Genomic DNA, 27,704 nt, shown 5'->3' on the forward strand with positions numbered 1-27,704 from the left:
AATAGAACCGCCGCGCTGATCAGTTATTATTACAGAACCGCCGTTAGATTGGTGGGGCATGTGTTGAAATGCTGGTGTGCTGTCATCAGTAACATCTATTTCGTGATCAATTATAACAGAGCAGTTGTTAGGCTGAAATGCCGGTGGAATATCATCAGTAGCAGCCGGCGTTGAATCAACAGGCTTAACGGTCAACGGGTCAACCAGAGGCTGCGTATTTAGATTTTGGATCATGTTTAGCAATTGAACAGGAATATCAGGACTGATACACACGCTGCTATTATTAGCTTGGTTGTTCAATTCTGCTATCATGTTTAGCAATTGTGACGGGATTTGTGTAGGACTCTGTCTACCTTCATTCAGACTTTGATTGTTCAGTTCATTTATGACAACTTGTAAATGGGTAAGAATAGCAAGACTGACGGGGCTTTCTCCCTCCAACAAAGCAGTGTTCACATTGTTGAGCAAATCTGCTATTTGGCTCGTAGACATATTGTTTGATAGCAAATCATTGTTAACGCTTGACAAATCTAGCTCAGGTGTGTCACTTCTTTGGTTTGTTTCGCTAAATGGTTGCAAATCTATTTCATCAATGTTTGTTAAGAAATATGACACTGCCGATGTGAGGTTTGAATGATCCATTATATTTCCTTTTTTACAAGACACAACAGAAACAACACAGAGTAGTAAAAAAAAACAGACCTGTCTTGATTCGGCCAAATCTGTCAGGATACGTATTATCCTAAAAGGTTCTTGTAACCGACATTTGTAGATACAATTACCACTGCACTTTACAGGATGTCTTCTCTTCGTGTGGTGATGACTCTCGCGTGCCGGCTTAGGCCGCCTGGTGGCTGAGTGGTTCGTGATGTAGAAGAATGACCCCCTCCTCCTCCTCCTTCATCTTTGAACCCCTCGTCCTGTGTCACGACGCTTAACTGGAAATAGATATAAAAAATCTTGGTGCCCGCCAGACTGGCGCACATGCCCCCCCTGCCAATCCAAAAGGGTGTTGATTTATGGTGCCATAAAAGGCCATAAAATGTTATGACCCCTACCTCATTTACATACAATAGACATCAAGGTTTTATACATTATTCAATTGTGTGTTGCCTTTTCTGAATGGAGACTTTCTGCTCTTGAGCATGGTCGCACGAAAGGCCCAGCGCTGTATTGTACTTTCCTGAAAACAGCTTTCTTAACAAGAATTGTGATTGAACTCAACCAACCTGTGTAAGTCTAAATTTTGTTTCGGTGTCTTAGCCTTTTCCTAAAACTGAAGAAATAAAACGAGCATGCGGTGAGTAAATTGGATAACAGGTGATTGGCTATGGCTTTTGCCGTGAGGCGCGGATAGCGCGCTTCCCAAATTGTGGACCAAAATCCAACACGGTCTTTTACGACGTTGTGTAAACAGAACAACTTTGATTGCTTCCTCTGCAGCTGGTCAATCAGTTCAAAAGATCTTAGCACTTTGTTCTACTACTTTTGTTAAGACAGCTAGGTTAATTATTACAGGTTACATTCCAACATAATCATAGCATCAAACTAATCTATCAACCCTAACATCCGGATTCCCCCTCGGAAGTTTTAACATAAGAAAGAAAACCATACAGAAACAACCACCTCCACATAAATCATTAAAGTATCAAATTTGGGGTCGGGAAAGACAGCTCCTCCACGGTGCGGAGGCCACAGTTTATGAAGGAAAAAGCCTTCTTATCTTCTAAAGCGCAGTGGCCTAGTGGTAGAGTGTCTGCCTGAGATTGGAAGGTTGTGGGTTCAAACCCCGGCTGGGTCATACCAAAGACTATAAAAATGGGACCCATTTCTTCCCTGCTTAGCACTCAGCATAAAGGGTTGGAATTGGGGGATTAGATCACCAAATGATTCCAGAGCGCGGCACCGCTGGATCAAACTCACACGGGGATGGGTTAAATGCTGAGGACAAATTTCACCACACCCAGATGTGTGTGTGACGATCATTGGGACTTTAATTTAATTTAAAGTATTTAATCTAGACCGCAGAAGAAGCTCTCCCCCACGGAAGTCTTAAAATCGCTCAACTGGACAAAGCGTCGGGGTCACCAATTGTTGAGTTTTGTTCAAGAAAACAAAGATGTGGAGTAATAATTGGTTCTTTATTTGCACAATCTTGGGTTGCTTCACAGCAGTCAGTACAATTGCACTTCAGCAGATGAGAACAACCACGTCAGACTCCAGATCAGAAGGTTTTATACTCTCCGCAAGCAGGAATGCGGAGGGGAAGAAAAGGGAGGGGGAAAGAAGGAAAAACATATCCTCATAAGAATGTCTTATCTATTGAATGTTTTGTATCAATGTGTCATGACGTTAATGAGCTCTGCCTTAAGTGTAATGGAAAAGTTACCAAGCTGTGTGAGTGTCTGTGCTCTGATGGAGCAACTATGTTTGTAAAAATTAATATAGAATCAATATAGAACATTTAGACATTGCTGTTGCTCCCTTTTCACTATGTATTTCCTTGGCAGCTATAATAATGCACCCGCCTATTTTTTTAACACTTTATTTAACATCATGTTTGTTTTCTCTTCAGTGTGGTGCACCATGGATACCTGCAGAGGACCAGAGCACGCAGTCGCATGCTAGCAGCACACTTTTTCGTGTTGCTTCGTCGTCTCCAAGGCAACCTGAGAAGTGGGCAACATTTGCACTTGGGTGGTATGCTCTTTAAATGCTAATCATTGCACAATCCCCATTAAAACTTTGTTCCAATATTTTTTTTTTCTATTTTGACAGGCAGCAAGGAGTAAGATCAGCGTCCAACTCTCAACACTTGGTGCCATGAACAATTCTTTCGCACTGGTAAGTTTCATGCCAAAAAAATTTCTGCACAAAATATTGACTTGACTTTTGACTTACAAATCTTTTTGTCTTGGGTCCAAGCACGGAGTCCTCACCGCTTGTCCCAATGGCCGACCGTTTCACCGCTCGTCCACGAGCAGACTGCCATCCAAACTTTTTTTTTTCAGATTTTTTTCCTCCAGATTTTTTTTTCCAGAAATTTTTGGGGGATTTTTTTTTCCTGGATTTTTTTTTCTGAAAATTTTTGTGAAATGAGGCAGGCCAAAATTGGAATACTGCTTCATGATTCGCTGAAAACTCAGAAAGTAGGTGGGGCAATGAGAAGAGAAATCTGTGATTGGTTGAAGGGGCGTTGCTATGCAAATAAGGTGCCCTGTGATTGGTAATTGATAAAATGGGGCGTCTGACAATTTGCAGCAATCTGATTGGGCAGATGTACAAATGCTTCAATCTGATTGGCTGTTGGAAATGTGGGCGTGGTTATACAAATTTACACTGCGCTGTGATTGGTCAGACTTAATTTGGGCAGAGTTAGGAGGCGGGGTAAGTGGCACTTAGGTTTTGGAAGGCAGTTTTCAGTCTTGAGGTGAGCGTTGTCTTTGACTGTTACCCTCCATCTCACATGACTTCAAGTGACTGCAATGAAATTGCAGTCCTGAAGTCACTTGAAGTCATGTGAGATAGAGGTAACAGTCAAAGACTTGTGTCCATGGCAGTGACAGCAGGGCAACGCTCACCTCCAGACTGACAACTGCCATTGCAGCAACCACCATGAGCAACTTCAAATGAGTGAAGCAAATTTGCTCTTAAAAACATAAAGACTTGCATTCCAGTTGATTAATCTATTGGACAGAAAAGCTGTTTAAAACATTTGAGCAGTTAATGTTTGTGGGGGACGAATTTAGTTGCTCACAAACATTGATGACAGGCCTTGCATGGAAGCAGCTTAAGTGTTTGATGAGCTCAGGTGAGATGTCACTTAATGACACAAGCGCCACCAGGGGGAAGGTGAGCACATGCAAACAGCTGACATCTCTCACTGGGACAAAACCCAAGTGCCAGGGACTGCACAGTACCATCACCACACTTTTGGACAAGTTTTTCCATGACACTGACGCAAACCAAGTGAGTTAAATATTCATCAAATGTATTATATATTTCTGTCTAACTTGGTTTGTATCATTGTCATTAAAAACATATCTAGAGGTGTGGCACTTAGGTTTTCGCCCAGTCAGACATCACATCTCTCGTATTGCATAACATCTGCATCACACACTTTTGGATGTGTTTTTCAATGACACTGATGCAAACCAAGTTGGTTAAATATTAATCAAATATACATTTCTGACTAACCTGGCTTGCATCAATGTCATTAAAAACACGTCTAGAGGTGTTTGATGATTAAGTTGTGCAGTACCTGGCACTTAGTTTTTGGCCCAGTCAGAGATGTTAGCTGATTGGATGTGCTCACGTTCCGCCTGGTGGCACTTGTGTGCCATTAGAAGTGACAGGAGAAGTGGCCTGTGGTGCAACGTGACATCGCAACATCAGCTCCTCAAGCACAACACTGCGTACTCATTACGTTCCAATTGCAGGTTGCCGTCCCTTCCGCTGCGCATGTCCCACAAGGCTGTCGGCTGCACTTCTGAGGCCCAAATCTCCATTATCCTGTCAAATAAGCAAAAAATAAAAAATAAAGTCGTGCGTCGCACTAATTGACACAAAAGGTTTTTCAATTCATTTTATTCATTCATATCAATTCATTCTCTTAGGAAAACAGAGTGGTATAGTTGCCCTTTTAATGTGTAAATTCCCAAATGTGCCAACACACGTAATGCATTTGTGTGAGCAATCAGCTCTATGCCCAACATGCAATGAGCACCTCAACCGAGGTTTCAAAGTCATCAGACTGAAAAGACTCCATTTATGTGCCAAAATACTGAGTAGTTCAAAATTGGTCAAACTACAGTAAAAGTCAACAAACTGCTCCTCTAATACCATGCCTTGTGAAAATACCATTTCAAATCCGAATACCACATTTTGTTTTGAAGTAAATGCTTCTAGTGCAGTTAGTTTCTCTGGTTTTAATGCAGAAGTGTTTCAGGTTAATTAAAAGTAAAAAGTGAAACCATCTTGCTCCTGCGAGCCATTTTGGTGTGTTTTTTTTTATTTTTTTAATTTAACTATTTCCTTGACAGCTACTATAAAGTCAAAGTCAAAGTCAAAGTCAAAGTCAGCTTTATTGTCAATTTCTCCACATGCCATAGACACACAAAGAAACCGAAATTTCGTTCCCCCCTATCCCACGGTGACAAGACATGGCCCACAACAGACAAACAAGTAAACAAGTATAACAACAGCGTGCTGAATAAATAATGGATAAATAACACAATAAATAAATAAATTAATAAGAGGAGCAAAAAAAGGAGCAAGTGCGCGTACAGGAGACATTCCAGAAAATAGCGCAACAGTGCCGCACGCTACGCAGAAGGGGGTAGCGAGTTCAGGGTCCTAACAGCCTGGAGAAAGAAGCTGTTGGCGAGTCTGGTGTTGCGGGAGCGCAGGCTCCTGTACCTCTTCCCAGAGGGCAGAAGGTCAAACAAAGAGTGAGCCGGGTGACTCACATCTCTCGCAATTGCAATAATGATACACTCTCTTATTTTTAACACTTTAAAATCGAATATGACAAACTATCAAAGAACTGAAACAGTAATAGAATCCCCAACTATAGAGGATGAGCGCCCTCTGCTAGAAACATGTTGTACTTTCACTCAAAACACAGCTCGTAGTCACCGGTAGAGCTGCACAGTGAACTAGCTTGTGTACGGTAACTGAGAAAGCTCAATTCAAATGGAACCAAGCGCGTTTGACAACTCGCAGAAAGCGGAATGACTCTTCGAACAACAATAGCAACAACGACGCCACCACATTGTGTATACAACGACAGCCCTGTTATTAAGGGAGATATTTGTATCCATTAATCAAACACATAACAAATCTTACTGGGTAAACATTTGAGACCCTTAATTGAACATTCTGGTTCTGTTAAGATAATGAATTCATTCAGAATATTGATTTTCTTCTTATTGTCACTTACATGAGAAAAGAGTTTTGAAAAAAAGACAATCCATCCTGCAGTTAATTGTTACCATTCGCTTGTTGTTCCCGCCACAGAAGTATTGTTTTGACGTCATAGACAAGAAACGCACAATCAAGTGACAATTGTACCGGAAGTAGTATATTCTCGCCACGCGTTTAAAAAAAACACGCACCTTATTGTTTGTTGTGTAAAAGTTGATAATATACTAAAAGAGCATTTGGTGAGTCAAGCAAAAATAAATTGTGGCTCGCTTAAACCAGATGTTCAGTGAGTAAAAGTAGGGAGAATATTGTTTTTAGTTTGAAAAGACAAACCGGAAATACTACGTCGAAATTGAGCGATCGAACCATCTGAACCCCGGGCCAAGCTCATCGGTGTCCGCCGCACACGTGGGAGATCCTTGGCATCCTCTGGTCCCCTTCGCAAACCGGGAAAACTCAAACCATACGCCGCGTCGATCATTTGACCTCTCTTGGATCGCTTTGAACATCCACCATTTTCTTTCTAACATTAAGCCAAGACGACTCCCGGCGGTCGATTTTCTCCCACTTTTAGCCCTTTTCTTCTCGTTGGTTGTTTCACGTGGAAAACCACCGGATCGTGGTCGTGGCCGCCTGGCGTAACCAGCTACTAAACACGATCGGGACGTGGAAGCAAGATGTCCGAGAAGACCATTGCCAGCCTCATCCTGGAGGACGGGACGCGGTTTACGGGCAGTCTTTTCGGTGCTAAAGTGTCCGTCTCTGGCGAAGTTGGTACGTAACACCGAGCCCTGATTGTTCGTCAAATAAATTAGTATTTTTTTTCGCCATGTTGTTAAGCCAAATTCCGTGAAGTCGTCTTGACGAACCTGTCCGTTGACTTGCTGGAACACGTCTCATAATGTTCCCAAATTTCAACTCTTCTGTGCCAGGGCAACCGCTACAGTTTGAAAGTGACTGCAATAAGGGCATTGCGACATATTCTCAAAACGTAATGTCAGACATTTGTCAAAGATCAAATTATGTGTCACTTTTGACAGTCAGTCAGAGTGGTTTACAGACCCACGAAAAGCTTAAGCTAATACTTTGGTTGTCCATGTGGAAGGAGATTTATGTATTTATTTCGATCCGTTGGCTAGTAGTGGTATAGCCAGTGTTCATGCAAATCCGTAAAAGTCTTGAAAGAAAATGAATATTGTCAAGAGGTTTAACTATCCTCACCAATGCTTTATTATTGTTGCCCCGTAGTGTTCCAGACCGGCATGGTGGGCTACCCAGAGGCCCTGACTGACCCATCGTACCGTTGCCAACTGCTAACGCTCACCTACCCGCTGGTGGGCAATTATGGCGTGCCAGCGAACGTTGAGGGCGCGTTCGGCTTGAGCAAGGTGCCGTGAGATATGTTTGACAGATATTTGAAAGGTATGATGGTCACAGTGTGATGTCTTCTCGCAGTGGTTTGAGTCATCAAAGATCCACGCCGCCGCTCTCATCATTGGGGAGTTGTCGGAGTGTCCGAGTCATTGGAGTTCAGTCAAGTCCTTGGACCGGTGGCTCCAGGAGCAAGGGGTTCCTGGACTACAAGGTGGGAAAGTCACAGATATAAGAAAGAAAGTTGTTGAATAGGCAGAATATCCTAAGCATATTAACTTTGAGCCTGTTGTGTCCTGACATAGGTATTGATACCCGCTGCCTGACCAAAAAGATCCGCGAGAAGGGGACCATGTTGGGAAAGCTGGTTTTGGAGGGGACCCCCGAGGACACTGTTCCCTTTGACAATCCTGACAAAAGGAACCTGGTCCAGGAGGTGTCCATGAGGGTAAGGTTATCATACCAGGCTTTAGAATTATGTTTCGCCAGCAACTTTACTCATTGTTTGTCCAGGAGCCGCAATTGTTCAACCCCAGTGGTATTCTGCGGATCACCGTGGTGGACTGCGGTATCAAATACAACCAAATCCGCTGCCTGGCCGAGCGAGGTGCCCGCGTCACCGTTGTACCCTGGGACCACCCGTTGGACAGCTCAGGTCAACATCACACATGCTCGAGGCTCTTGAAGTCACCCGGGTTGATTGTCGGTGCCTTTTTTTGTCCTCTCCAGAATTTGATGGTTTGTTCATCAGCAATGGTCCAGGCGATCCGCTTCTCTGCCAGGCCACCATCGACAATGTACGCAAGGTGGTGTGCGTGGATCAGCCCAAGCCAGTTTTCGGCATCTGCCTGGGACACCAGCTGCTCTCCTTGGTCATCGGAGCAAAGACCTACAAGATGAAGTTAGTCATTCACTTCATAGTGAAGTGTTCTTTCTTTAGTTAGGCATTTGTAGTTGTTGAATTAGACGGTTGTCCTCAGTGACCTCAGTACTGATGTGAAATGTGTCTTCCCCTCGCTCTCAGCAGCTGAGCGTTTGTGTTTTAGATTAAGGCAGAACAAACAAAGTGCAATCAAGCGCTTATGAAAGCGCTGGCTGTTTTATCGGTGGCGTCCAAGGTTACCACAGCCAACAAATGTTCACGGAATGACAACTGGCAGCATGTCCTTGTGGGATTATGACAATAGACCAGGAATGAACCATTATTATTATTACACATTATCGGGCGTATTTTTTTTTTTCTTCCCCAAAAAATATTTTTCAATTATTTGTTAAAATGTATAGATATATTTTTTATGTACTCATCTGTGTCTCATCAATGTGGCAGGTACGGCAACCGTGGCCACAACCAGCCTTGCCTCCACAAGGGCACCGACCGCTGCTTCATCACCAGTCAGAACCACGGCTTCGCTGTGGACCCTGACACCCTGCCGAGCGACTGGGACGTTCTCTTCACAAACGCCAACGATCACACCAACGAGGGCATCGTGCACAACACGCAGCCGCTTTTCAGGTGCGGACGGCCAACAGGGAAGTTACTTTCCTCAGTCCTTCCCGAATGATAACTTTCAATATTTGTTTCCAGTGTCCAGTTCCATCCCGAGCATATGGCCGGCCCGACGGATCTGGTCGGCTTGTTTGACGTGTTCCTCGACACCGTCAGAGACCACAAGGAGGGCAATGCTAGCAAACCAGGTATTTTTTTTCTGTTCTTGGTAAAAAAAATATATATATATTTTAAGGCCATAGGACCCAGTCTTAGCGAGCATCCTTGAGACACAATTCTCCATTTTCTTTCCGCAGTGAAGCGGCGTCTGATGGAGCATCTCACCTATACAAATTCCCCCAAGCCTGAAGAGCTTTCCCGACCGAGGAAGGTCCTCATCTTGGGCTCTGGGGGCCTTTCCATCGGCCAGGCCGGAGAGTTTGACTACTCAGGTTCTCAGGTCGGTGTGTTATGATTTTCCAAAGTTCATAATGTACCTGGAGTTACTTGTACAAACCATCTGACCTCCAGCATGCCATCATATTTAATGCCTCTTTTCTTTTCAGGCTATTAAGGCTCTGAAGGAGGAGAACATCCAGACAGTGCTGATTAATCCCAATATCGCCACAGTGCAGACCTCCAAGGGTCTGGCGGACAAGGTTTACTTCCTGCCCATTACAGCAGAATACGTCACTCAGGTGTGTCTCTGTAGACATCACGTCTTTATTAACAAAATCACCGACGCTGACCGATGTGTTCACTCCAAGGTGATAAAAAACGAGCGCCCAGACGGCGTCCTGCTGACGTTCGGCGGGCAGACGGCGCTGAATTGTGGCGTGGAGCTGACCAAACTGGGCGTGCTGGAGAAGTACAACGTGAGGGTTCTGGGCACGCCTGTGGCCTCCATCGAGATGACCGAGGACAGGAAGATCTTTGTGGAGAAAATGGAGGAGATCAACGAGCATGTGGCGCCCAGCGAGGCTGCCCTCTCCGTAGAGCAGGTGAGCGGGATTGGCGCTGACGCTTTCGGACCCAGTTGACTCCTGACTCTTTGTAATCTTGTCAGGCGGTGGCCGCTGCAGAGCGCCTGGGCTACCCCGTGCTGGTGCGCTCGGCCTTCGCCCTGGGCGGCCTGGGCTCGGGCTTCGCCAACAGCCGCGAGGAGCTGACCTCCCTGGTCACGTCGGCCTTCGCACACACCTCGCAGGTGCTGGTGGACAAGTCGCTGAAAGGCTGGAAGGAGATCGAGTACGAGGTGGTGCGCGACGCCTTCGACAACTGCGTCACTGTGAGTCAAAACTTGATGTCTGTTGCCTGTTCCACCTTTGGCTTTAATCAAAAATAGAAAAAGAAGCATTAATGTCCCGTTTAGGTGTGTAACATGGAGAACATTGACCCTCTGGGCATCCACACTGGAGAGTCTATCGTTGTGGCGCCCAGTCAAACGCTCAACGACCACGAGTACAATATGCTTCGGAACACCGCCATCAAGGTCATCCGCCATCTTGGCATTGTGGGAGAGTGCAACATCCAGTATGCGCTTAATCCCGAATCTGACCAGGTAAAAATAGATGATGTACTGTGCACTAAAACAAATGTGTCTAATACAAGATATAATGCAACTTACTACACAAGGTGTTTACAAATATGACCTAGCTTACTTAGAGTTCTTCTCTTTCAGTACTACATCATCGAGGTCAACGCCCGCCTGTCACGCAGCTCTGCTCTGGCCAGCAAAGCGACGGGTTACCCTCTGGCATACGTAGCAGCAAAACTCGGCCTGGGGATTCCGTTGCCGCAACTCAAGTATGACGACATAGATGATCTCAAGCGAGGCTTATTTTACACAGAAGCCTGTTTCACCTGGATGGGTGTTTCCCCCCCCCCAGGAATTCTGTCACCAACTCAACCACGGCTAACTTTGAGCCCAGTTTAGACTACTGTGTAGTGAAGGTGCCTCGTTGGGATCTGAGCAAGTTTTTGAGGGTCTCCACCAAGATTGGAAGCTCCATGAAGAGTGTCGGTAAGAGACCGTGTTATTGCTGCACCACGTTGGGGGTTTCACTGCACAACTTTATTGTCCAGGTGAGGTGATGGCCATCGGCCGCAGCTTTGAAGAGGCCTTCCAGAAGGCTCTGAGGATGGTGGACGAGAACTGCGTCGGGTTTGATCACACTATCAAGCCGGTGTCTCAACAGGTGAGTGACGAAGGTGTTGTGAACGCCTGCTCGTCTTCAGAAAACTGAAAAATGTACTTCCGTAACAAAATATTTTTCTGTTCCTTCCCATCACTGCTGCCAGGAGCTCCAGATGCCCACTGACAAGCGGATCTTTGTTCTGGCCGCCGCCCTCCGTGCTGGCTACACGGTGGACCAACTGTATGAGCTGACCAAGATCGACCGCTGGTTCTTGCACAAGATGAAGAACATCGCCGACCACGAGCGACTGCTGGAGAAGTACAACCAGGTGGGACCAGGCCGATGTTCACCAACGCACTGAAGCGGAGACCAGGTTGTTATTTACTTGTGTGGAATCAATTGCGCAGGACGAGAGTCTTATGCCGCCCGAGGTGATGCGCAAGGCCAAGCAGTTGGGCTTCTCGGACAAGCAGATTGCGTTGGCTGTCCAGAGGTGGGAAGAGCTTGAAGAGTAGATTTGATTGGTCATTGTTGTTTTAACCTGTGGCATCGCCGCCCCTCCCGACCCCAGCACCGAACTGGCTGTGAGGAAGCTGCGCCACGATTGGTCCATCCTTCCTGTGGTCAAGCAGATCGACACAGTGGCAGCGGAGTGGCCGGCCTTCACCAACTACCTGTACCTGACCTACAACGCCGCCCAGCACGACCTGAGCTTCAGCGACCTGCACGTCATGGTGATCGGATCGGGCGTCTACCGCATCGGCAGCAGCGTCGAATTCGACTGGTGCGCGGTTGGCTGCATCACCGAGCTCCGGAAGGTGCGGCCCTCAAACGCCCGCCCCCGCTCTTAGTCCATTGCCACCTTCGGTCTGATCCATTCATCTCCTCTCGTCCTGCAGATGGGCTACAAGACCATAATGGTGAACTACAACCCTGAGACAGTCAGCACGGACTACGACATGTGTGACCGCCTCTACTTTGATGAAATCTCCTTTGAGGTGCCTTTGTAGCTCATTCACCTTGAAAACCTTCAGAAACGTTTTTAAATATTTTTTTTATTGAAAAGGCACTCACTTGAGATTTGATGTTGTGTGTGTTGCTTTCAGGTGGTGATGGATATCTATGAGCTGGAAAACCTGGAGGGCGTGATCCTCTCCATGGGCGGCCAGCTGCCCAACAACATTGCCATGTCGCTGCACCGCCAGCAGTGCCGCATCCTGGGAACCTCGCCCGAGTTCATCGACTCGGCAGAGAACAGGTTCAAGTTCTCCAGAATGTTGGACACCATTGGCATCAGCCAGCCACAGTGGAAAGAACTCTCCGATACCGAGGTAACATTGCCACCTTTGACTTTCTAGCTGCAGCTTAAGCCTTAAACATTTGTCACCCAGACACCTTGCCCGAAATAGAAAAGCGATGCCAACTTGTGTCTCGGCAGTCTGCTATAAGTTTTTGTGAGACGGTGGGCTACCCATGCTTGGTTCGGCCGTCCTACGTGCTGAGCGGTGCTGCCATGAACGTTGCCTACAGCGACAATGACCTGGAGAAATACCTGAGTAACGCCGTGGCCGTGTCCAAGGAGCATCCTGTCGTCATTTCTAAGTTCATACAGGAGGCCAAGGTGAGACCAAGGGAGGCCCACTGACCAATCCCATAAACGACATCGGGTTTACGTCCCAGTTGTTTGTAAACTAATCGGATCCTGTAGGAAATAGACGTGGATGCGGTGGCGAGCGACGGCGTGGTCTTGGCCTTTGCCGTGTCGGAGCATGTGGAGAACGCCGGCGTGCACTCTGGCGACGCCACGCTGGTGACGCCCCCTCAGGACCTCAACCAGAAGACCATCGAGAGGATCAAGATCATCGTCCACGCCATTGGGCAAGAATTGCAGGTCACGGGACCCTTGAATCTGCAACTCATTGCGAAGGTGATGATTTTTTATTAACTGTTTTTTTTTTTTTTTACGTGCTTTGATTATTGTAGTCTTTTAGTTGTGTTATTATGACATAATTTCCCTTGTGTCTCTGTGTTGCCAGGACGACCAGCTGAAGGTGATTGAATGCAACGTTCGCGTCTCGCGCTCCTTCCCCTTTGTATCCAAGACGCTGGGCGTGGACCTCGTCGCCCTCGCAACGCAGATCATCATGGGCGAGGAGGTGGAACCGGTGGGCCTGATGAGAGGAAAGGGCATTGTGGGCGTCAAGGTAAGCTCTCCTTCCATCTTTTTGTATTTCCTCTGTTGATGTCAAGTATACGCACGTGTTCCTCTCAGGTACCTCAGTTTTCCTTCTCACGGCTGGCGGGTGCAGACGTGGTGCTGGGCGTGGAGATGACCAGCACTGGAGAGGTGGCGTGTTTTGGTGAAAACCGCTACGAGGCTTACCTCAAAGCTATGCTCTCCACCGGCTTCAAAATTCCCAAAAAGAACATTCTGCTCTCCATCGGCAGCTACAAGGTGAAGCTATTTTATCCTTCTCCTCAGCACTTTTATATTACATCATTTGCAATTTCCCACCAAACCTGAATGCACCGTCTAATACTTTGTGTTATTTTGTTGTTTGTAGAACAAGAGCGAGCTACTGCCCACAGTCCAGACTCTGGAGACGTTGGGTTACGACCTTTACGCCAGTCTGGGCACTGCTGATTTCTACACGGAACACGGCATCAAGGCAAGTTGACCCCCCTCCCCCCCCAGAAAATGCAACAATCCTTTTGTGCTATTTTTGGCATTTCTTGTCCCCGTGTCCAATGTTTGCTAGGTGACAGCCGTGGACTGGCCGTTCGAGGAGGACGAAAGCGATTGTCCCACCAAGGAGAAGCAACGAAGCATCATGAACTACCTGGAGGAGAACCACTTTGACCTGGTGGTCAACCTCTCGATGAGGAACAGCGGGGGGCGCCGCCTCTCCTCCTTTGTCACCAAGGGTTACCGCACCCGCCGCATGGCCATCGACTACTCAGTGCCACTCATTATCGACATCAAATGCACCAAACTCTTTGTGCAGGTAGGCCCTTCATTGTGGATACTGATAGACAACAGCAACTTTGCATCTGTTTTACTTCTATTGTTCTGTCAAAAAAAAAACCTCATAATTTAATTAATTAAGAAATACACGAAGGATAAACAGACATGCTGACAGAAACAATTCCAGCTGTTGAAATATCGAAATGCTCGTTTGCAGGCTCTCCGTCAGATTGGCCAAAGTCCGCCGGTGAAGACTCACATCGACAGCATGACCTCACAGACATTAGTCCGCCTGCCTGGTAAGTTCCTGGTTCCTCTGCAAATATAAGCATAGAATTTGATTTTAGAACTTTCCAAGTCTAATGATGATAATACAGTTTGTGAACAAGGGCATTACATTTTTGTGTCAGTGGTTTTTGCATGTTATGATAGCTTCCTTTTTCTGCCAGGCCTCATTGACGTCCACGTCCACTTGCGGGAACCCGGCGCCACCCACAAAGAGGACTTCTCCTCGGGCACGGCAGCTGCCCTGGCTGGCGGCGTGACCATGGTGTGCGCCATGCCCAATACCTCCCCCGCCATCACCGACGGCACCACCCTGGCCCTCGCTCAGAAGGTACGATAGATGTTGTCAAAAAGAGACTGGATGAACAGGACGTCACTCAGGATCTGCTTATAACTTGAAATTTAAGACTTGCTCGGACTCACACTTATGTGACTTGCTTCTGGCGTCTGTTGTGATGTCACAGCTCGCTAAAGCCAACTGCCGCTGCGACTACGCACTTTATTTGGGCGCCACCTCAGACAACGCGGCTGTCCTGCCGTCCATTTCCAGTCAGGCTGTCGGCCTGAAGATGTACCTAAACGACACCTACTCCACCCTTAAGATGGACAATGTCTCACTGTGGATGGAGGTACGCTCCGCTCCCCTCCACACCGCACCACCATCAGTTGTCATGATTTGACAATTTTGTTCTCTTTGAAGCACTTTGAGAAGTGGCCCAAGCATCTTCCCATCGTGGCACACGCTGAGAAGCAGACGGTGGCCGCCATCTTGATGGTGGCTCAGCTCTACCAGCGGCCGGTGCACATCTGCCATGTGGCGAAAAAGGATGAGGTAAGATGCTCTCCTCTCACAGGCAAAGAACCAGAAGAACTAAAGTATAAGAGGATACAAGTAATTAAAAAAAATCTTGAGTAAAAAACTTAAAATAATGGCTAGAATTGACTCGCTGCTGTTTTTTTCCCGTTCACTCTCAGATCATGATCATCCGGGCCGCCAAGCAGAAGGGCATCCATGTGACATGTGAGGTGGCGCCTCATCACCTGTTCCTTTGCGACGACAACGTGGTGGAGATCGGCAATGGGCGAGCGGAGGTGCGACCCATGCTGGGCTCCCGCGAGGACATGGAGGCGCTGTGGGAGAACCTGGACATTATCGACTGCTTCGCCACAGATCACGGTCAGGAAAAATTGATCAAATTGCGATGAGATGATATTGTAAGACCATATGAGCCAACCCGAGCTGCAACATCGCATCAAGATCCAATTTCTCTCTTTTTTTTCCAGCTCCTCACTCGGTGGAAGAGAAAAACAGTGACCATCCTCCTCCAGGCTACCCTGGCCTAGAGACCATGCTGCCACTGCTGCTCACCGCCGTCAGCGAGGGGCGTCTGACTTTGGACGACATCATCCGTCGTCTTCACGACAACCCGCGCCGCATCTTTAACCTGCCCATGCAGGAAAACACCTATGTGGAGGTACCCAGTCACGACGTCATTACTTAATCACGCTTACTGACAACCCTTGGAATACTTAAAATATAGTACATATATCTAATATTTGAGATCGGATTAGAACCATTGGTTTTAAATCGGTTGAAAAATATTGTTGTAAAGTTTAAATGTTAAGTTTTTGTATGACTCTGTGGTTGCTAGAAATAGAGTTGGGATAAAAAAAAAAAAACTGGTGTTGTTCTTCTGCGGACCAGGTGGACTTGGAGCATGAGTGGGTGATTCCACAGGCCATGCTTTTCACCAAGTCCAAGTGGACGCCGTTCCAAGGCATGAAGGTGAAGGGCAAAGTTCGTCGTGTGGTCCTGCGAGGAGAGGTGGCCTACATCGACGGGCAGGTAAACCTCTATGGACTGTTTTGGGTTCTCACACAGATGTTACCGAACCACAAGAGTCCACAAAATCTCTATAAAATATTTGATTACATTTTTATATCATGAAAAATATAAGTGTATTGAAATAATTTCCTCGCTTGTTTTGTTTTTATGTATTTCATTTTTTGTTAGGTGTTGGTGGCACCAGGTTACGGCGAAGACGTGAAGAGCTGGCCAGTGGCTTCCGTCCTTTCCCCCGAAAGCCCAATGGTAAGGAGTAGAAATCCTGTTCAGAGCATGCCTAAAACGTTCAAGTCTTGCTTCTTTGCTTTTAGACCCCCGAGCGTCCTCGCCCGACCCCTCCCCGCGACGGCCCGGTGCGAACTCGAGCAGCCAGCCCTCGACGTTCGGCTGGAGACAGTCGCTACCTGCAGCCCGCCCGCATCCACCGCTCTTCCGACCCTGGAATGCCACCAGGTAGGATGGACACTTGCTTTAAAATTGACCAAAAAAATAAATAAATTGATAGTTATGTTTGTAGTTCTAAAGTGCATAACTGTGCAGAGATGGTCATGCTGCCGCCCTCGGGTGTGGCCGAAAGCTACGGCCACCCGCCTCCGCTGTCCAGGCTTCTGTCCCCCCAGCCTGGGCCTGGGCAGACGGCCGTCGGCCAGCTGCCCCACGCCCACATGTCTCCTCTGCTGCACCCCCTGGTTGGCCAGCACGTCCTGTCCGTCAGACAGTTCAGCAAAGACCAGGTCAGACCTGGGACAAAACTCACACACAGATGCATTCAACATGACAGTAACATGATTAGACGTTTGTTGTCTATTTCAGATGTCTCACCTGTTCAACGTTGCACACACGTTACGCTTGCTGGTTCAGAAGGAACGTAGCCTCGACATACTCAAGGTAGGTGCAATATTCCCTCCCTCCGACACCTATTTTTTGGTTTTTGTTTTACATAAAATTGCCCGACGACTGCCGCAGGGCAAAGTGATGGCGTCCATGTTCTACGAGGTGAGCACCCGCACCAGCAGCTCCTTTGCGGCAGCCATGCAGCGTCTGGGCGGCTCAGTGGTCCACTTCAGTGAGTCCACATCGTCCACGCAGAAGGGCGAGTCACTGGCGGACTCAGTGCAGACCATGAGCTGCTACGCTGATGTTCTGGTGCTTAGACACCCCACTCCTGGAGCCGTGGAGGTACGGCAATATTTTAAAATTCCTTTTACTCAACTTCAAAGTGTTTCCTTTTAATGTGTTCTTGCTGTGATGTCATCCAGAGCGCATCACGCCACTGTCGCAAGCCAGTGATCAACGCAGGTGACGGGGTGGGCGAGCACCCCACTCAGGCTCTTCTGGACGTCTTCACCATCCGGGAGGAGCTGGGCACGGTCAACGGCATGACAGTGAGGCCCGTCGCCCTTCTGGATTGCGAGGACGTGGCTCTTAAAGGTTTGTGTTTGATTTTGGAACCAGGTCACCATGGTCGGCGATCTGAAACATGGTCGCACCGTCCACTCGCTGGCCAAACTGTTGACTCAGTACCGCATCACACTACGCTACGTGGCCCCCAAGAACCTCCACATGCCGGCCGAGATCATCGACTACGTGGCCTCCAAGGGAATCAAACAGGTATGTTTGCATCTGGAATATTGCAGGAATGGACAACTCAACAGAACAATGATGTCGTTGGCAGGAGGAGTTCGAGAACATCGAGGAAGCTCTGCCTGAGACTGACGTCCTCTACATGACCAGGATTCAGAAGGAGAGGTTTGCATCCGAAGAGGACTACAAAGCTGTAAGAAGACACTTTTTCCATTTCTACTCTCTCGATTTTAATTTATTGTCTGTATTTTTTTTGTGTGCAGTGTTTCGGTCAGTTCATCCTCAGCCCTCACATCATGACCGCTGCCAAGAAGAAGATGGTGGTCATGCATCCACTGCCCCGAGTTAATGAAATCAGGTTCGATTTTGACAGTCAAGTCAGCTCTTGAATAATTCCAGTTTCATCCATTATGTCATCTTGCAACAAGAAACAAGTTCATCTTTTGTTGTCATTTTAGCGCCGAAGTGGACACTGACCCAAGGGCAGCCTACTTCCGCCAGGCGGAGAATGGCATGTACATCCGAATGGCCCTGCTGGCCACCGTACTCGGACGATGAACCGGAGGCACCTTGTAGACACGGTAAGTGGTCGAGTCATTCTTGTTTATTTGATGAGGTTTTGTTTTTTTACATTACATTGCTCTCTTCTTTACAGTTTCTCTTGCTGTCAATTATTTTGGGACCAATTTTTGTCTTTAAAAGAGGAAAGAATGGTGCTTTGGATTCAGACAACTTATTAACTAAAAGGGTTTTTCCCCCTGCTCTGATATACCTCATGTTGTTTAAATGTGCGACATTACCCAACAATCTATAAGTGTCATTTTTACGTAAAGTAGGGGTTTTACCGTCAATTATATGCTTCATTGTTACAGATCACAGGCAAAGGTTACTATCAAGGATATATGTCACTGCAGTGTTGGAGACTTTTTTTGTATCATGCAAAAATAAAATGATGGTAATCCCCTTGCAAATTATTATGTTGATGAGTGGATATTGCAATGGACAGTCATTTAAATCCTTAACACCTTAGGCCACGCCCCCTAAAGTCACAGTAACTGGTTCAAGTATTGTCTATTATGTTTCATTATGGTTTATTTTGTAGTGTACTTGTCATTAGTGTAATGGGTGAGATGGCATCAATACCCGATCGCCAGATAATTAGTTTTTTTCATGATACATTTTGATTTGACATACACTGCTGTATATGGCTATTCGAGTTCATTTGAATCCCTTAGTTTGCGGTTTTATTTTTTAAATTTTTCTTCGGTCATTTTTCAACTGCAGCAAATGCGACGAACGTCGCGACGTCTCGCCAAATGACTAATTTTTCCGTCGTGACATTGAACGCATCTCGACGTCATTCCCTGGAAAGATCCTGACAGCGGGCTGACACTACACCGGCGCTGTTCGGCTTGGCTCGGTTCGCTTAACGGCCCCGCCATTTGAATACTCGACCCCGGCTGACCTTCCCCGCGTGCTACCGAATCCATGATTGGGGGTCCGAACGCTAAACCAGATGATCCAGTCAGCATCCCGGCGAGACACCGCTTTCAGTTAGCATCAGGTACCACACACACACACGCGCGCGCGCACACACACGCTAGTTAGCAAGATGCTAACAGGGTGAGGAGAGGCCTATAAAAAATGCAAATATTTGTTTTATTATTAATATCATACTGTATATTCATGTCAGTAAATTAATAACTGACAGTGATTGTTTGTCAAGTAGAATAATAGAAAGTAGTTAATTGTCAACGTGCCGGGAGATTAACATTAGCCAGAGGATTAGGTCTAGCCAGGCAAGGACAAGGGCGACAAACACGCAGCGTCACTGCTGTCTGCCACAGTTTCTGAAACACATTGGCGAGACAGATTGAAATGCACATTTATTTTTTTAAATCCCATATTGAATTTTAACAATGGCCCCTGAGTGCTGTGCCCTGAACGTAACCTCGCAGGTTGCACAGCCCTCGCTAATCATCAGCATCAGCAGCACATAATCATAAAAGCTACTCAAGTAGTCACTAATCACATTGTTTGGTTGCACAAGAGAGCTAAAATATTAGGTACAGTGGTGCCTTGAGATACAAGTCACCCGGATTCAGGAGATTTTCAAATTACAAGTTGTAATTCGTATGATTTTGTAGAGATTTGAGTAGTTGTACAGGTGAGGCATGATGTCTGCATTGCTGAAAGAACGACTTGTTGTTTTGTTGAGAATGGAGGTTTGTGAGTTTTATTTCCCAAAATGTTTCTATTGATAACTGTTTTGGCGCTTTTTAAGATGAGCTAAATTTAGATGCAAGGGTGTTCAAAAGGCTCAAACCACAGAGAAAAACACTGCTCTCTTTCATCTGTTTGAATAATTGGTGCATCGTTATATTGCCTGTAGTAGTGCATTCATCGTCAGTAACTGTACATTTATCGTGGGTGCCCGTGAGCGTCATCGTCTGTGCATGAGTATGTGCATGGCAGGGTTGATTAAAACAACGGCCTTCTTGAGCTGTCGCCTCTCTGTTGAGTTGTCTTTTAATGACTTTGATACGCTTTCCGAGGGCAGTCAGTTGACCCAAAGCTGCCCAGGCCTGCTCATTAAGTGAAAGGTCGGCAAAATGTAATCTTCTTAGCTGAACGACCCGTTTGTGTATGTGTGTATTACACTTACTACTTCCTTGGGCTTGAAAATTTGTTTGTAATTATTTTTACTTGAATGCTTTTTTTTTCATGATTAAATAGATTTTTGATTCAATTAATTGCATCTTATTCTGCTCCTTCTATAGTGTGTGCCTTGGCCACTTGGGGGCAGTATAATACAGGCATATAGTTTCAGCTCCTCAGGACAGCGGTAGTATTACCGTAATTTCCGGACTATAAACCGCGACTTTTTTCCAAAATTTCGGACCCTGCGGCTTATAGTCAGGTGCGGCTTATATAATATTTTTTTCGGGATTTTTGTGATGACTTGATCACTTTTACTCTTAACACTATTATATACAGTAAAAGCTACAAAACAAACTGACAAATATCTCGTTTTCAAATCAGATGAGTAAAAACTGGTCAAATGTTTAAAAAAAAAGATATTAAAAGTGAAGACAATTTGCAATTCTAGTAATGACACACGAATTTGATGCACAATTTGTCTTCGCGGGCCACATAGAATGATGTGGCGGGCCGTATCTGGCCCCCGGGCCTTGACTGTGCTCTAAACCCTTTCTCTTACTCTGCCATGTCACTCAGAGATTACACAAAGCAGTGCCGCTGTTTGGACCATCTGCATTGTATTAAAACCCAATCAATCAGCATTTAAATTCAATTCTTCTGACATTTTGCTCACCAAAAACAAGTTGTAATGAACGTGAACTTTTAATGCATTTTATTCAGAAGGTTACTTTGAACCTTAACGGCGGGGCGGCGTACTTATGGATTTTTACGGCCTCCGGCCTCCAGGGGGCGCTCTAGCAGGAAGCAAGAGCGAGACAGGCGAAGAAGAGATAATGCGCCGAAGACGACGTGCTAGTTTGTGTTTACATTTCGCGCATCACGCAGAACGCGATCAATACGGACATTACTGAAAGGAAGCCTTTATACACAAACCGTCATCATGGGGGACAAAAGAAATGCATATGATGCCGCTTTTAAGCCAAAGGCAGTCGATGTTGATGACATTATCTTGTGTCTACTCTGGAGCGTACTTATGGATTTTTACGGCCTCCGGTCTCCAGGGGGCGCTCTAGCAGGAAGCAAGAGCGAGACAGACGAAGAAGAGATAATGCGCCGAAGAAGACGTGCTGGTTTGTGTTTTGATCGTCTCGCACATCACGCACACATCTGCACTCACACAAAGACAGGAAGCTTTTATACACAAACCGTCATTATGGGGTACAAAAGAAATGCATATGATGCCGCTTTTAAGCTATACGTGTCGCTCGCTAGTTTAATGTAATTTATCGCTTCGTGCATGAATAAGATTAGCATGAACAGACCCTCTTCACACTCGAAGAAATGCATAAAAGCGACGACGAAAGAGACTGAGAAAGTGTGAGGCGAAGGATATCTAACGCTATTCCAATCGGACACTAAGGAGGAAGACTTCGATGGTTTCAGTGCACAGGAGGAAGATGAAGACGGCTCTTTTTTTACTTTTACTGGTATGTTTTTTTTAACCAGCCCTGTTAGTGCTGTGCTACCGTGTTGCTGCTGTGTTGCTGCTGTGTTACCGCCGCGTCTCAGTGACTTTGCTGTGTTACTTCCGTGTTGCTGCGGTATTACTGCCGCGTCACAGGCAGTGTTTGGAAAGAAATGTTAAGGTATGTTATTAAAGCTTTAAAAAAACTTTCTGTGTCCAGTCTTTCTTTGCTAATAACTCGTGTGCACACTTCCGCGTTAGTGCGGTACTACTGCTGCGTCACAGGCAATGTTTAGAAAGACATGTTCAAGTATGTTATGAAAACGTTAAAAAGGCTTTCTATGTACTGTCTTTCTTTGTAAAAAACTCGTGTGCACGTGCGGTTTATAGTCCGGTGCGGTTTATGTAAGAAAGAAACTGAAATATCCCTGAATTTTAGCTGGTGCGGTTTATAATCCGGTGCGGTTTATAGTCTGGCAATTACGGTAGTTGTTCATCATAGATAAAGAATTTTTATTTGTTTGTGTTGTCACGTAGAGCGGCGGTGAGCCATGGCTAACGCCAACCCCCATGCCAACCCCCATGCCAACCCCCATGCGTCACGGGCCCAGAGGAAGATGTCCACGGTGGGGGAGAGCGTCTACAAGGTGTTGGGATTGGAGAAAGGTGCCTCGGCCGAGGACATCAAGAAAGCCTACAGGCGAGCGCTCGTGTCAATTCACACACACTCCCAAAGTAACTCTCGAACTCAAAACCTTACCCTTCGTCTCCTGGCAGGAAGTTGGCGCTGAAGTACCACCCGGACAAGAACCCAGACAATCCGGAGGCGGCGGAGAAGTTCAAGGAGATCAACAATGCTAACACCATCCTCAACGATGAAACTAAGAGGAAGATCTACGACCAGTACGGCTCCATGGGACTGTACGTGTCCGAGCAGTTTGGGGAGGAGAGCGTCAAGTATTACTTTCTCATGTCCAAGTGGTGGTTCAAGGTGGGTTCGAGTCACCGTCGACATAGATGCATACATTCCTCTTTGAATGCCTCATCAAATTCCTCAGCCCGCTATGTCGATTTCCTCATTTTTTACGATGCCTTATGCGTAGGCTCTGATGCTGTGCTGCACGCTGTTCAGCTGCTGCTGTTGTTGCTGCTGCTGCTGCTTCTGCTGCGGCAGGTGTAAGCCCCCGGACGAGGACGACAGCTACCAGTACGTGGACCCCGAGGATCTGGAGGCGCAGATCAAAGCGGAGCAGGACAACGGTGAGCCTTGTAGAGGATTTTGTGTGTTTGATAATCGCAGAAGTAGATGTCAAGTTGTGTGCGGTGAGACCGAGCTGCGACAGTCATATGTGAAGTCGGCCACATGGGGGCGCTGGACATTTTTCTTGACGATGATTTTCAAAAACAGGCAACACAGTAATCATAGGCCAGCCCTCGGCCAGCGGGGGTGGCGCCCAGACCCCGGACGGCAAAGGTCCGTCCACCCCGCTGCCCATGCCGCCCCCGCCTGCACCCGAGTCGGAGCCCGGGTTGCAGGAAGAGGAGGAGAAGCCCCGCGAGAGCTTACCTGAGTCAAAATGACTCGTAAGAGCCGTCGTTTACTTTGCCTCGCACGTTGCCTGCTCGTCATCGTCGTCCATAACCGAGCTTGTTCCTGTTGACATTTGTTGTGTTTGACGAACTGCTTCAATAACGGCTTTATGTGATGAAGCTTATTTGCATGTGAACAACTCACAATACACGTTCGCTGAAGCATTTGATTAAGAATGCACTCAAAGTGCTTTGCTTCCCCAGGACGATGAAACTGGACATCATGAACATCAACAGCAGCAAAGAGGTGCACTATTATTATTGTCATTATTAGAATTGTATTACTATTATTATTAAATTAGGTAGCTATAAATGACTTGTCTTTTTTCCTTACTAGGAAGCCCCCCTCGTCCCCATGCCTCGAGCGCCGGACCACCGCCCTTATTCCCCACGTGCCGGACCTCCTGCAAAGAAAGTTGCTTCTTCTTGTTCTTCTGTGGACCTCCCGCGTCTTTCTTCCTCCACGTCATCTCCACACGGTGTTTTATCCCGGGAATGAGCAGGAAATGACGCAACACTGTTTGGGGAGCAACGAACCACTTTCCTCTTCACCTCTTTTGCGAGTCGAGTCACTGATGGGAATTCAATGTGCATGCAATTTTTTTTTTTTATATCGGACTGCATGCGCTCCGGCTCCATAGTTATGCAGAATCTGCTCCCTTTTTGTTTTGTGCCCCTCGCTACAAACAAAAGAATCAACCAGCAAATGGAAACAAGTCAATGGCACGTTTCCTCCCAGGAGCTCGATTTAGTACGCTGACAGTCATGCCGGCAGGTTTTCCTCTGTTGCCATAGCAGCAAGTCTGTCATTTCACACAAAGTAATCACTGAAAGCTGCAAGCAGGGATGAGACACCCCATTTTCAGTGGTGAATTCTAAAAATGATGGGGTCAGCAAAAATGATCATCCATTTTTCATCAAACCAGCGTTTTAAAATGAGCCATTGTCATGTTGGAATAAACAGAAGGCACAGAAACAATTCCAATATTTGAGAATATTAGTGAGAGTCAGGTGAAATGTTTTTTTTTGTTAGTCATTTTGTGTCAACAGTGTTGAAGAGCACATTTTGAAGCCCGCTGCTAAAACTTGACACGATTAGACGTTGAAGCTGTATAAATGTTGCTAATTTCAAACAATATTGAAGAAAAAAAAATGCCATTTACCTCACACAACCAAAATTTGTCATTCAATCAGCAAAACACTTCAAAGATGTCACTTTTATTTTTGTTGTTGTAAATAAGTCATAGATCCGCAGATTTTTTGACATGTTTTTATTCACGTGTTTCAAGTGTAAATACTTTTTTTTTCTAAGTTATGTGAAAAAGACAATTTGCCAAGCGGCACTTTGCTAACCTGTTAGCCTATCTATGGTTAGCCCGCAGCTATTGCTCGAGTCCCTTCGTAATAAAAGTTGGACAACCTGTTTAGCTAAAAAAAAATCTTTAACACAATAAGCCAAGCTGATTCAAACTGACCATTTATGTGTGTGCTCTGCAATTTGACCAAATAAAACAGAAAAGATATTTTTACATTTTCTCCAGTTCATAACCTATTTTTGTTCTTTGTAATTTGTTGTAGTATATTCCTCGGTTTTTGGTTCATTTTTTTGTGCTAGCATACTAAACGCACAAGATTTAGCTTCCAACAAAATAGCTGAAGCTCAAGAAGACATTTTTAGTTTTTTTTCAAGTCACAATAAGGTAAAATGGACCACATTTACTTGAGTTGTAGCAAAGCTCCGCGTACGCTCAGATTCTGGTCGGCGGCTAATTTCTGCTTCTCTAGCTCCTTGATGGTGTCTTTGATTTTGCGTTGAAGGCCGTGCAGCTCGTGCGTCTTGTCATTCAATATTAGGATGAGTTGCGTCCTCCTCTTGGTGGCCACCTCAGCGTGACTCTGCAGGAGCTCCTTGCTGTTCCTCAACTGCCTGTCCAGCACTTGATCGCACATCAAGGAGCTTAACCTGTTTTGAGAGTCTGTCGGGGGATCCTTGCACGCGATCCTGATGACTTCTTCCATCAGGCCGCCCATGGGTTGCTTGTCGTCCTGGAGGTGGAGCGGTGTCTCCAAGGGTTCTGGACAGAATTCCTGTGGGACTTTGCCTGATTTAAACTTTTTCGCCACTTCGAGCTGCCATATGACTTTTTGGAGGGCTTTCTTGGCCTGGAACACCTCATCGACCTTCTCGTTGATGAGTTTGGTCAGAGCCGACCTCTCTTTGACGGCAGTCTCCACGTCTCTTTGAAGAAGCTCCTTGACATTATGCAGCTGCCAGGTGACCGTCTGGTTGAGTCTGGTCTTGTGGCTCCAGTGTCCCGGGCTACGTCCCGCTTCGTCCGCCTGGTTGTCCGCCGCTTGTTTCACAAGAGCCCCCGTGACTGGGATCTCGATGCCGAAGAGCCGCATGCAAACCAGAGGCTGGAGCTTTTGGATTTTTTCCTTCAGTGCGGCCAGTTGGGCTTCCATTTCCGCATGTTCCTGATCAGCCTTCCACTGGATGTCAAGGAGGTTTTCACGGTACGTGTGGTGCATCTTTTCCATGTCCCGCTCGAGTTGCTTGAACTTCTGATCCCGCGACTCGTAGTCTTGATTTAACTTGCTCAGTTCCAGATGTTTGACCCTCTCATTGGGGTGCGTCTTTATGATGGGATTCCTCAAGAATTTTTGGAGTTTGGTAATTTGCTCCTGGACAGCCTTTTGCTCTTGTTTCAGCATCTTGATATCCATCGATCCATCCACACGCTGGTTTTTATTCTCCTCCGTGGCGACAAAGACTTGGATCTGTTTCCTTAGCTTGTCCTTATGGTGCAGGTCCTTCGTCTTGCACTCATTGACGAAGGCGTCAAACTTGCTGTAGCGTTGGTCGTGGTCTTGCTGCAGATTGTGGATGAGGTTACTCCAGTAGTACTCTCTCTCGCTCAGTTTGGTCTTCTCCTTGTTGGTCAGGTCGTGTTGGAGCAGCTCCAGCTTCTTCTTGTACTTTTGCTCCGTCTGCAGGAGCTGCTCATTCATCTCCTGTTCTCTTCTAGCCATGTCTTCGTTGTGCTTGGCCTTCAGCGTGTTGACAGTGTCCTCGATGTCCAGCTGTTCGTCCAGTATCATCTCAGCACGCTCCTTCTCGTAAGGCTTTACCTCCAACTCCTCAACCTTACGCACATGCTTTTCAAAGTCTTCCTGGTGCTTCTTGAGATCCTCCTTGTAGAGCTTGATTCCTCCCAAGTACTCTTTGATGTCTTGTCGGTGGTTGAGCTCGTCCGTCTCAATTTCGTTGTACAGGTTGACATACTCAGCGTTGGTCTCCTCCAGTTGTTGGCCTGTCACCTCCCAGAAGGTGCAGAGCATGTCCACTTCCAGCTGGAACTTGTTCCTCTCCTTCATTTCTGTTTCCACATCTATTTGCAGCTGTTCAATTTGGCTTATGAGGGCCTTCACCTCGTCTGACAATTCGGGCGGAGGCTCGGGCTCTTGTGGTGCTTTGGGCCTCTTTTTCTCCTTTTTCTCCTTTTTTCCTTTGCCTTTTTTGGGAGGCATCCTTATTTGTCCGAAATTATACCTCTATGAATAGCGTGATCGCTTGCACATGGGTGGAAACAACCGTCCACAGCACACTATAACGATGGAACGTTGATGCACACCCACTAAGCCATCCTGTGAACATGCATGACATCACAAAGCTTTGCCTGACTCCTGAAGTCATGCATCTTTCTTGCACCTTTGTGACAGCACAGATGGACGTCATGGCTTCTGCATCAACTCGTGGGCCTACATAGACTTGCTTTAGAATTAAAGCAGAATTTTGCAACAGTATATCATACGGGGATGTAGCTCAGTGGTAGAGCGCATGCTTTGCATGTATGAGGCCCCGGGTTCGATCCCCGGCATCTCCACGCTTTTGCCTCAGCGATTATGCTTTTATGAAATCTTGTTCGCGCTCCTGTCTAAATCGTAATACTATTCGTTGTCACAACTCTAAGCAGAAATATGTTTGAAGCAAGCCGCATTTAGAATTCACACATTCTGAAGCACATTGACGTGTTTTTTTTTATCATGTTGTTAAACACGTTCCTTCAGAATACATGTCAACGTATATTTTAATCATAGAGTCATCCGAAATTGATTTCCATACCTTTGAAACTTACCACAAGTCCCTGTCCAAGCGGTAACGAAGGAGAGTTTTGTTTATTTTGTTTATGGCCTACTTTTAACGTCACCATACAGCGACAGACTACACGCTTACAGAACCCGGATGTTTATTGTTTTAGCTTCTAAGCAAGAAAACAATTGTTAAAATTGTTTTCCTTAGCTATTTTTTAAGACAGTAAGTGTATCCCCAAAAGTAATAAATTATCTTTTTCACTGGTTTTAGCGTCCTTCAACTAACGCAATGA

The 27,704-nt window shown here is 46.4% G+C and overlaps 3 protein-coding genes, 2 long non-coding RNA genes and 1 other non-coding gene across 10 annotated transcripts; 4 read left to right on the plus strand and 2 right to left on the minus strand.

The window, feature by feature from the left end:
- Positions 1–338: 338 nt before the first annotated feature.
- Positions 339–6,376, minus strand: LOC148381966 (uncharacterized). Of its 2 annotated transcripts, none has more exons than XR_015854470.1 (4): positions 5,942–6,376; positions 2,902–4,512; positions 2,595–2,669; positions 339–938 (listed from the first exon to the last, which is right to left on the minus strand). It is a non-coding gene; the product is annotated as an uncharacterized LOC148381966 (long non-coding RNA). The 2 variants fall into 2 exon arrangements; XR_015854471.1 differs by lacking the exon at positions 339–938 and adding an exon at positions 2,123–2,241.
- On the plus strand, positions 2,394–4,570 carry LOC148381967 (uncharacterized). The gene is made up of 4 exons (XR_015854472.1): positions 2,394–2,700; positions 2,779–2,844; positions 2,926–3,149; positions 4,440–4,570. It is a non-coding gene; the product is annotated as an uncharacterized LOC148381967 (long non-coding RNA).
- Positions 6,277–18,571, plus strand: cad (carbamoyl-phosphate synthetase 2, aspartate transcarbamylase, and dihydroorotase). The gene is made up of 45 exons (XM_088362549.1): positions 6,277–6,699; positions 7,174–7,313; positions 7,381–7,510; positions 7,602–7,744; positions 7,810–7,951; positions 8,026–8,197; positions 8,624–8,809; positions 8,882–8,991; positions 9,100–9,242; positions 9,349–9,480; positions 9,550–9,783; positions 9,849–10,070; positions 10,155–10,343; positions 10,464–10,588; positions 10,672–10,805; positions 10,868–10,980; positions 11,084–11,248; positions 11,328–11,413; positions 11,492–11,738; positions 11,820–11,918; positions 12,027–12,251; positions 12,359–12,541; positions 12,629–12,847; positions 12,957–13,124; positions 13,193–13,375; positions 13,485–13,589; positions 13,680–13,925; positions 14,103–14,184; positions 14,335–14,501; positions 14,635–14,799; positions 14,871–15,002; positions 15,146–15,347; positions 15,455–15,645; positions 15,876–16,016; positions 16,185–16,262; positions 16,328–16,469; positions 16,557–16,750; positions 16,830–16,904; positions 16,983–17,195; positions 17,276–17,401; positions 17,472–17,627; positions 17,692–17,793; positions 17,864–17,958; positions 18,059–18,181; positions 18,256–18,571. Exons 1-44 carry the CDS (start codon positions 6,603–6,605, stop codon positions 18,156–18,158), a joined length of 6,699 nt encoding a protein of 2,232 aa, XP_088218675.1. The 5' UTR covers positions 6,277–6,602; the 3' UTR covers positions 18,159–18,181; positions 18,256–18,571.
- On the plus strand, positions 18,061–24,845 carry dnajc5ga (DnaJ (Hsp40) homolog, subfamily C, member 5 gamma a). 4 transcript variants are annotated; one of them, XM_088362558.1, is made up of 7 exons: positions 18,061–18,181; positions 22,264–22,426; positions 22,504–22,717; positions 22,830–22,986; positions 23,135–23,310; positions 23,521–23,563; positions 23,654–24,845. In XM_088362558.1, the coding sequence occupies exons 2-5, from the start codon at positions 22,278–22,280 to the stop codon at positions 23,305–23,307; spliced, it is 693 nt and encodes a 230-aa protein (XP_088218684.1). In that variant the 5' UTR covers positions 18,061–18,181; positions 22,264–22,277; the 3' UTR covers positions 23,308–23,310; positions 23,521–23,563; positions 23,654–24,845. The 4 variants fall into 4 exon arrangements, with proteins under 4 accessions (XP_088218684.1, XP_088218681.1, XP_088218682.1 ...); XM_088362555.1 differs by lacking the exon at positions 18,061–18,181 and adding an exon at positions 18,925–19,164; XM_088362556.1 differs by lacking the exon at positions 18,061–18,181 and adding an exon at positions 21,302–21,391.
- On the minus strand, positions 24,523–27,693 carry LOC148381970 (dynein regulatory complex subunit 4-like). Its single transcript, XM_088362551.1, has one exon. The coding sequence runs from the start codon at positions 26,845–26,847 to the stop codon at positions 25,033–25,035; it is 1,815 nt and encodes a 604-aa protein (XP_088218677.1). The 5' UTR covers positions 26,848–27,693; the 3' UTR covers positions 24,523–25,032.
- On the plus strand, positions 27,132–27,203 carry trnaa-ugc (transfer RNA alanine (anticodon UGC)). The gene has a single exon. It is a non-coding gene; the product is annotated as a tRNA-Ala (tRNA).
- Positions 27,694–27,704: the final 11 nt, after the last annotated feature.

Source organism: Syngnathus floridae, chromosome 19 (genome assembly GCF_059516105.1).
Source record: "Syngnathus floridae isolate MCC-2025c chromosome 19, RoL_Sflo_1.0, whole genome shotgun sequence".
Lineage (NCBI taxonomy): Eukaryota > Metazoa > Chordata > Actinopteri > Syngnathiformes > Syngnathidae > Syngnathus > Syngnathus floridae.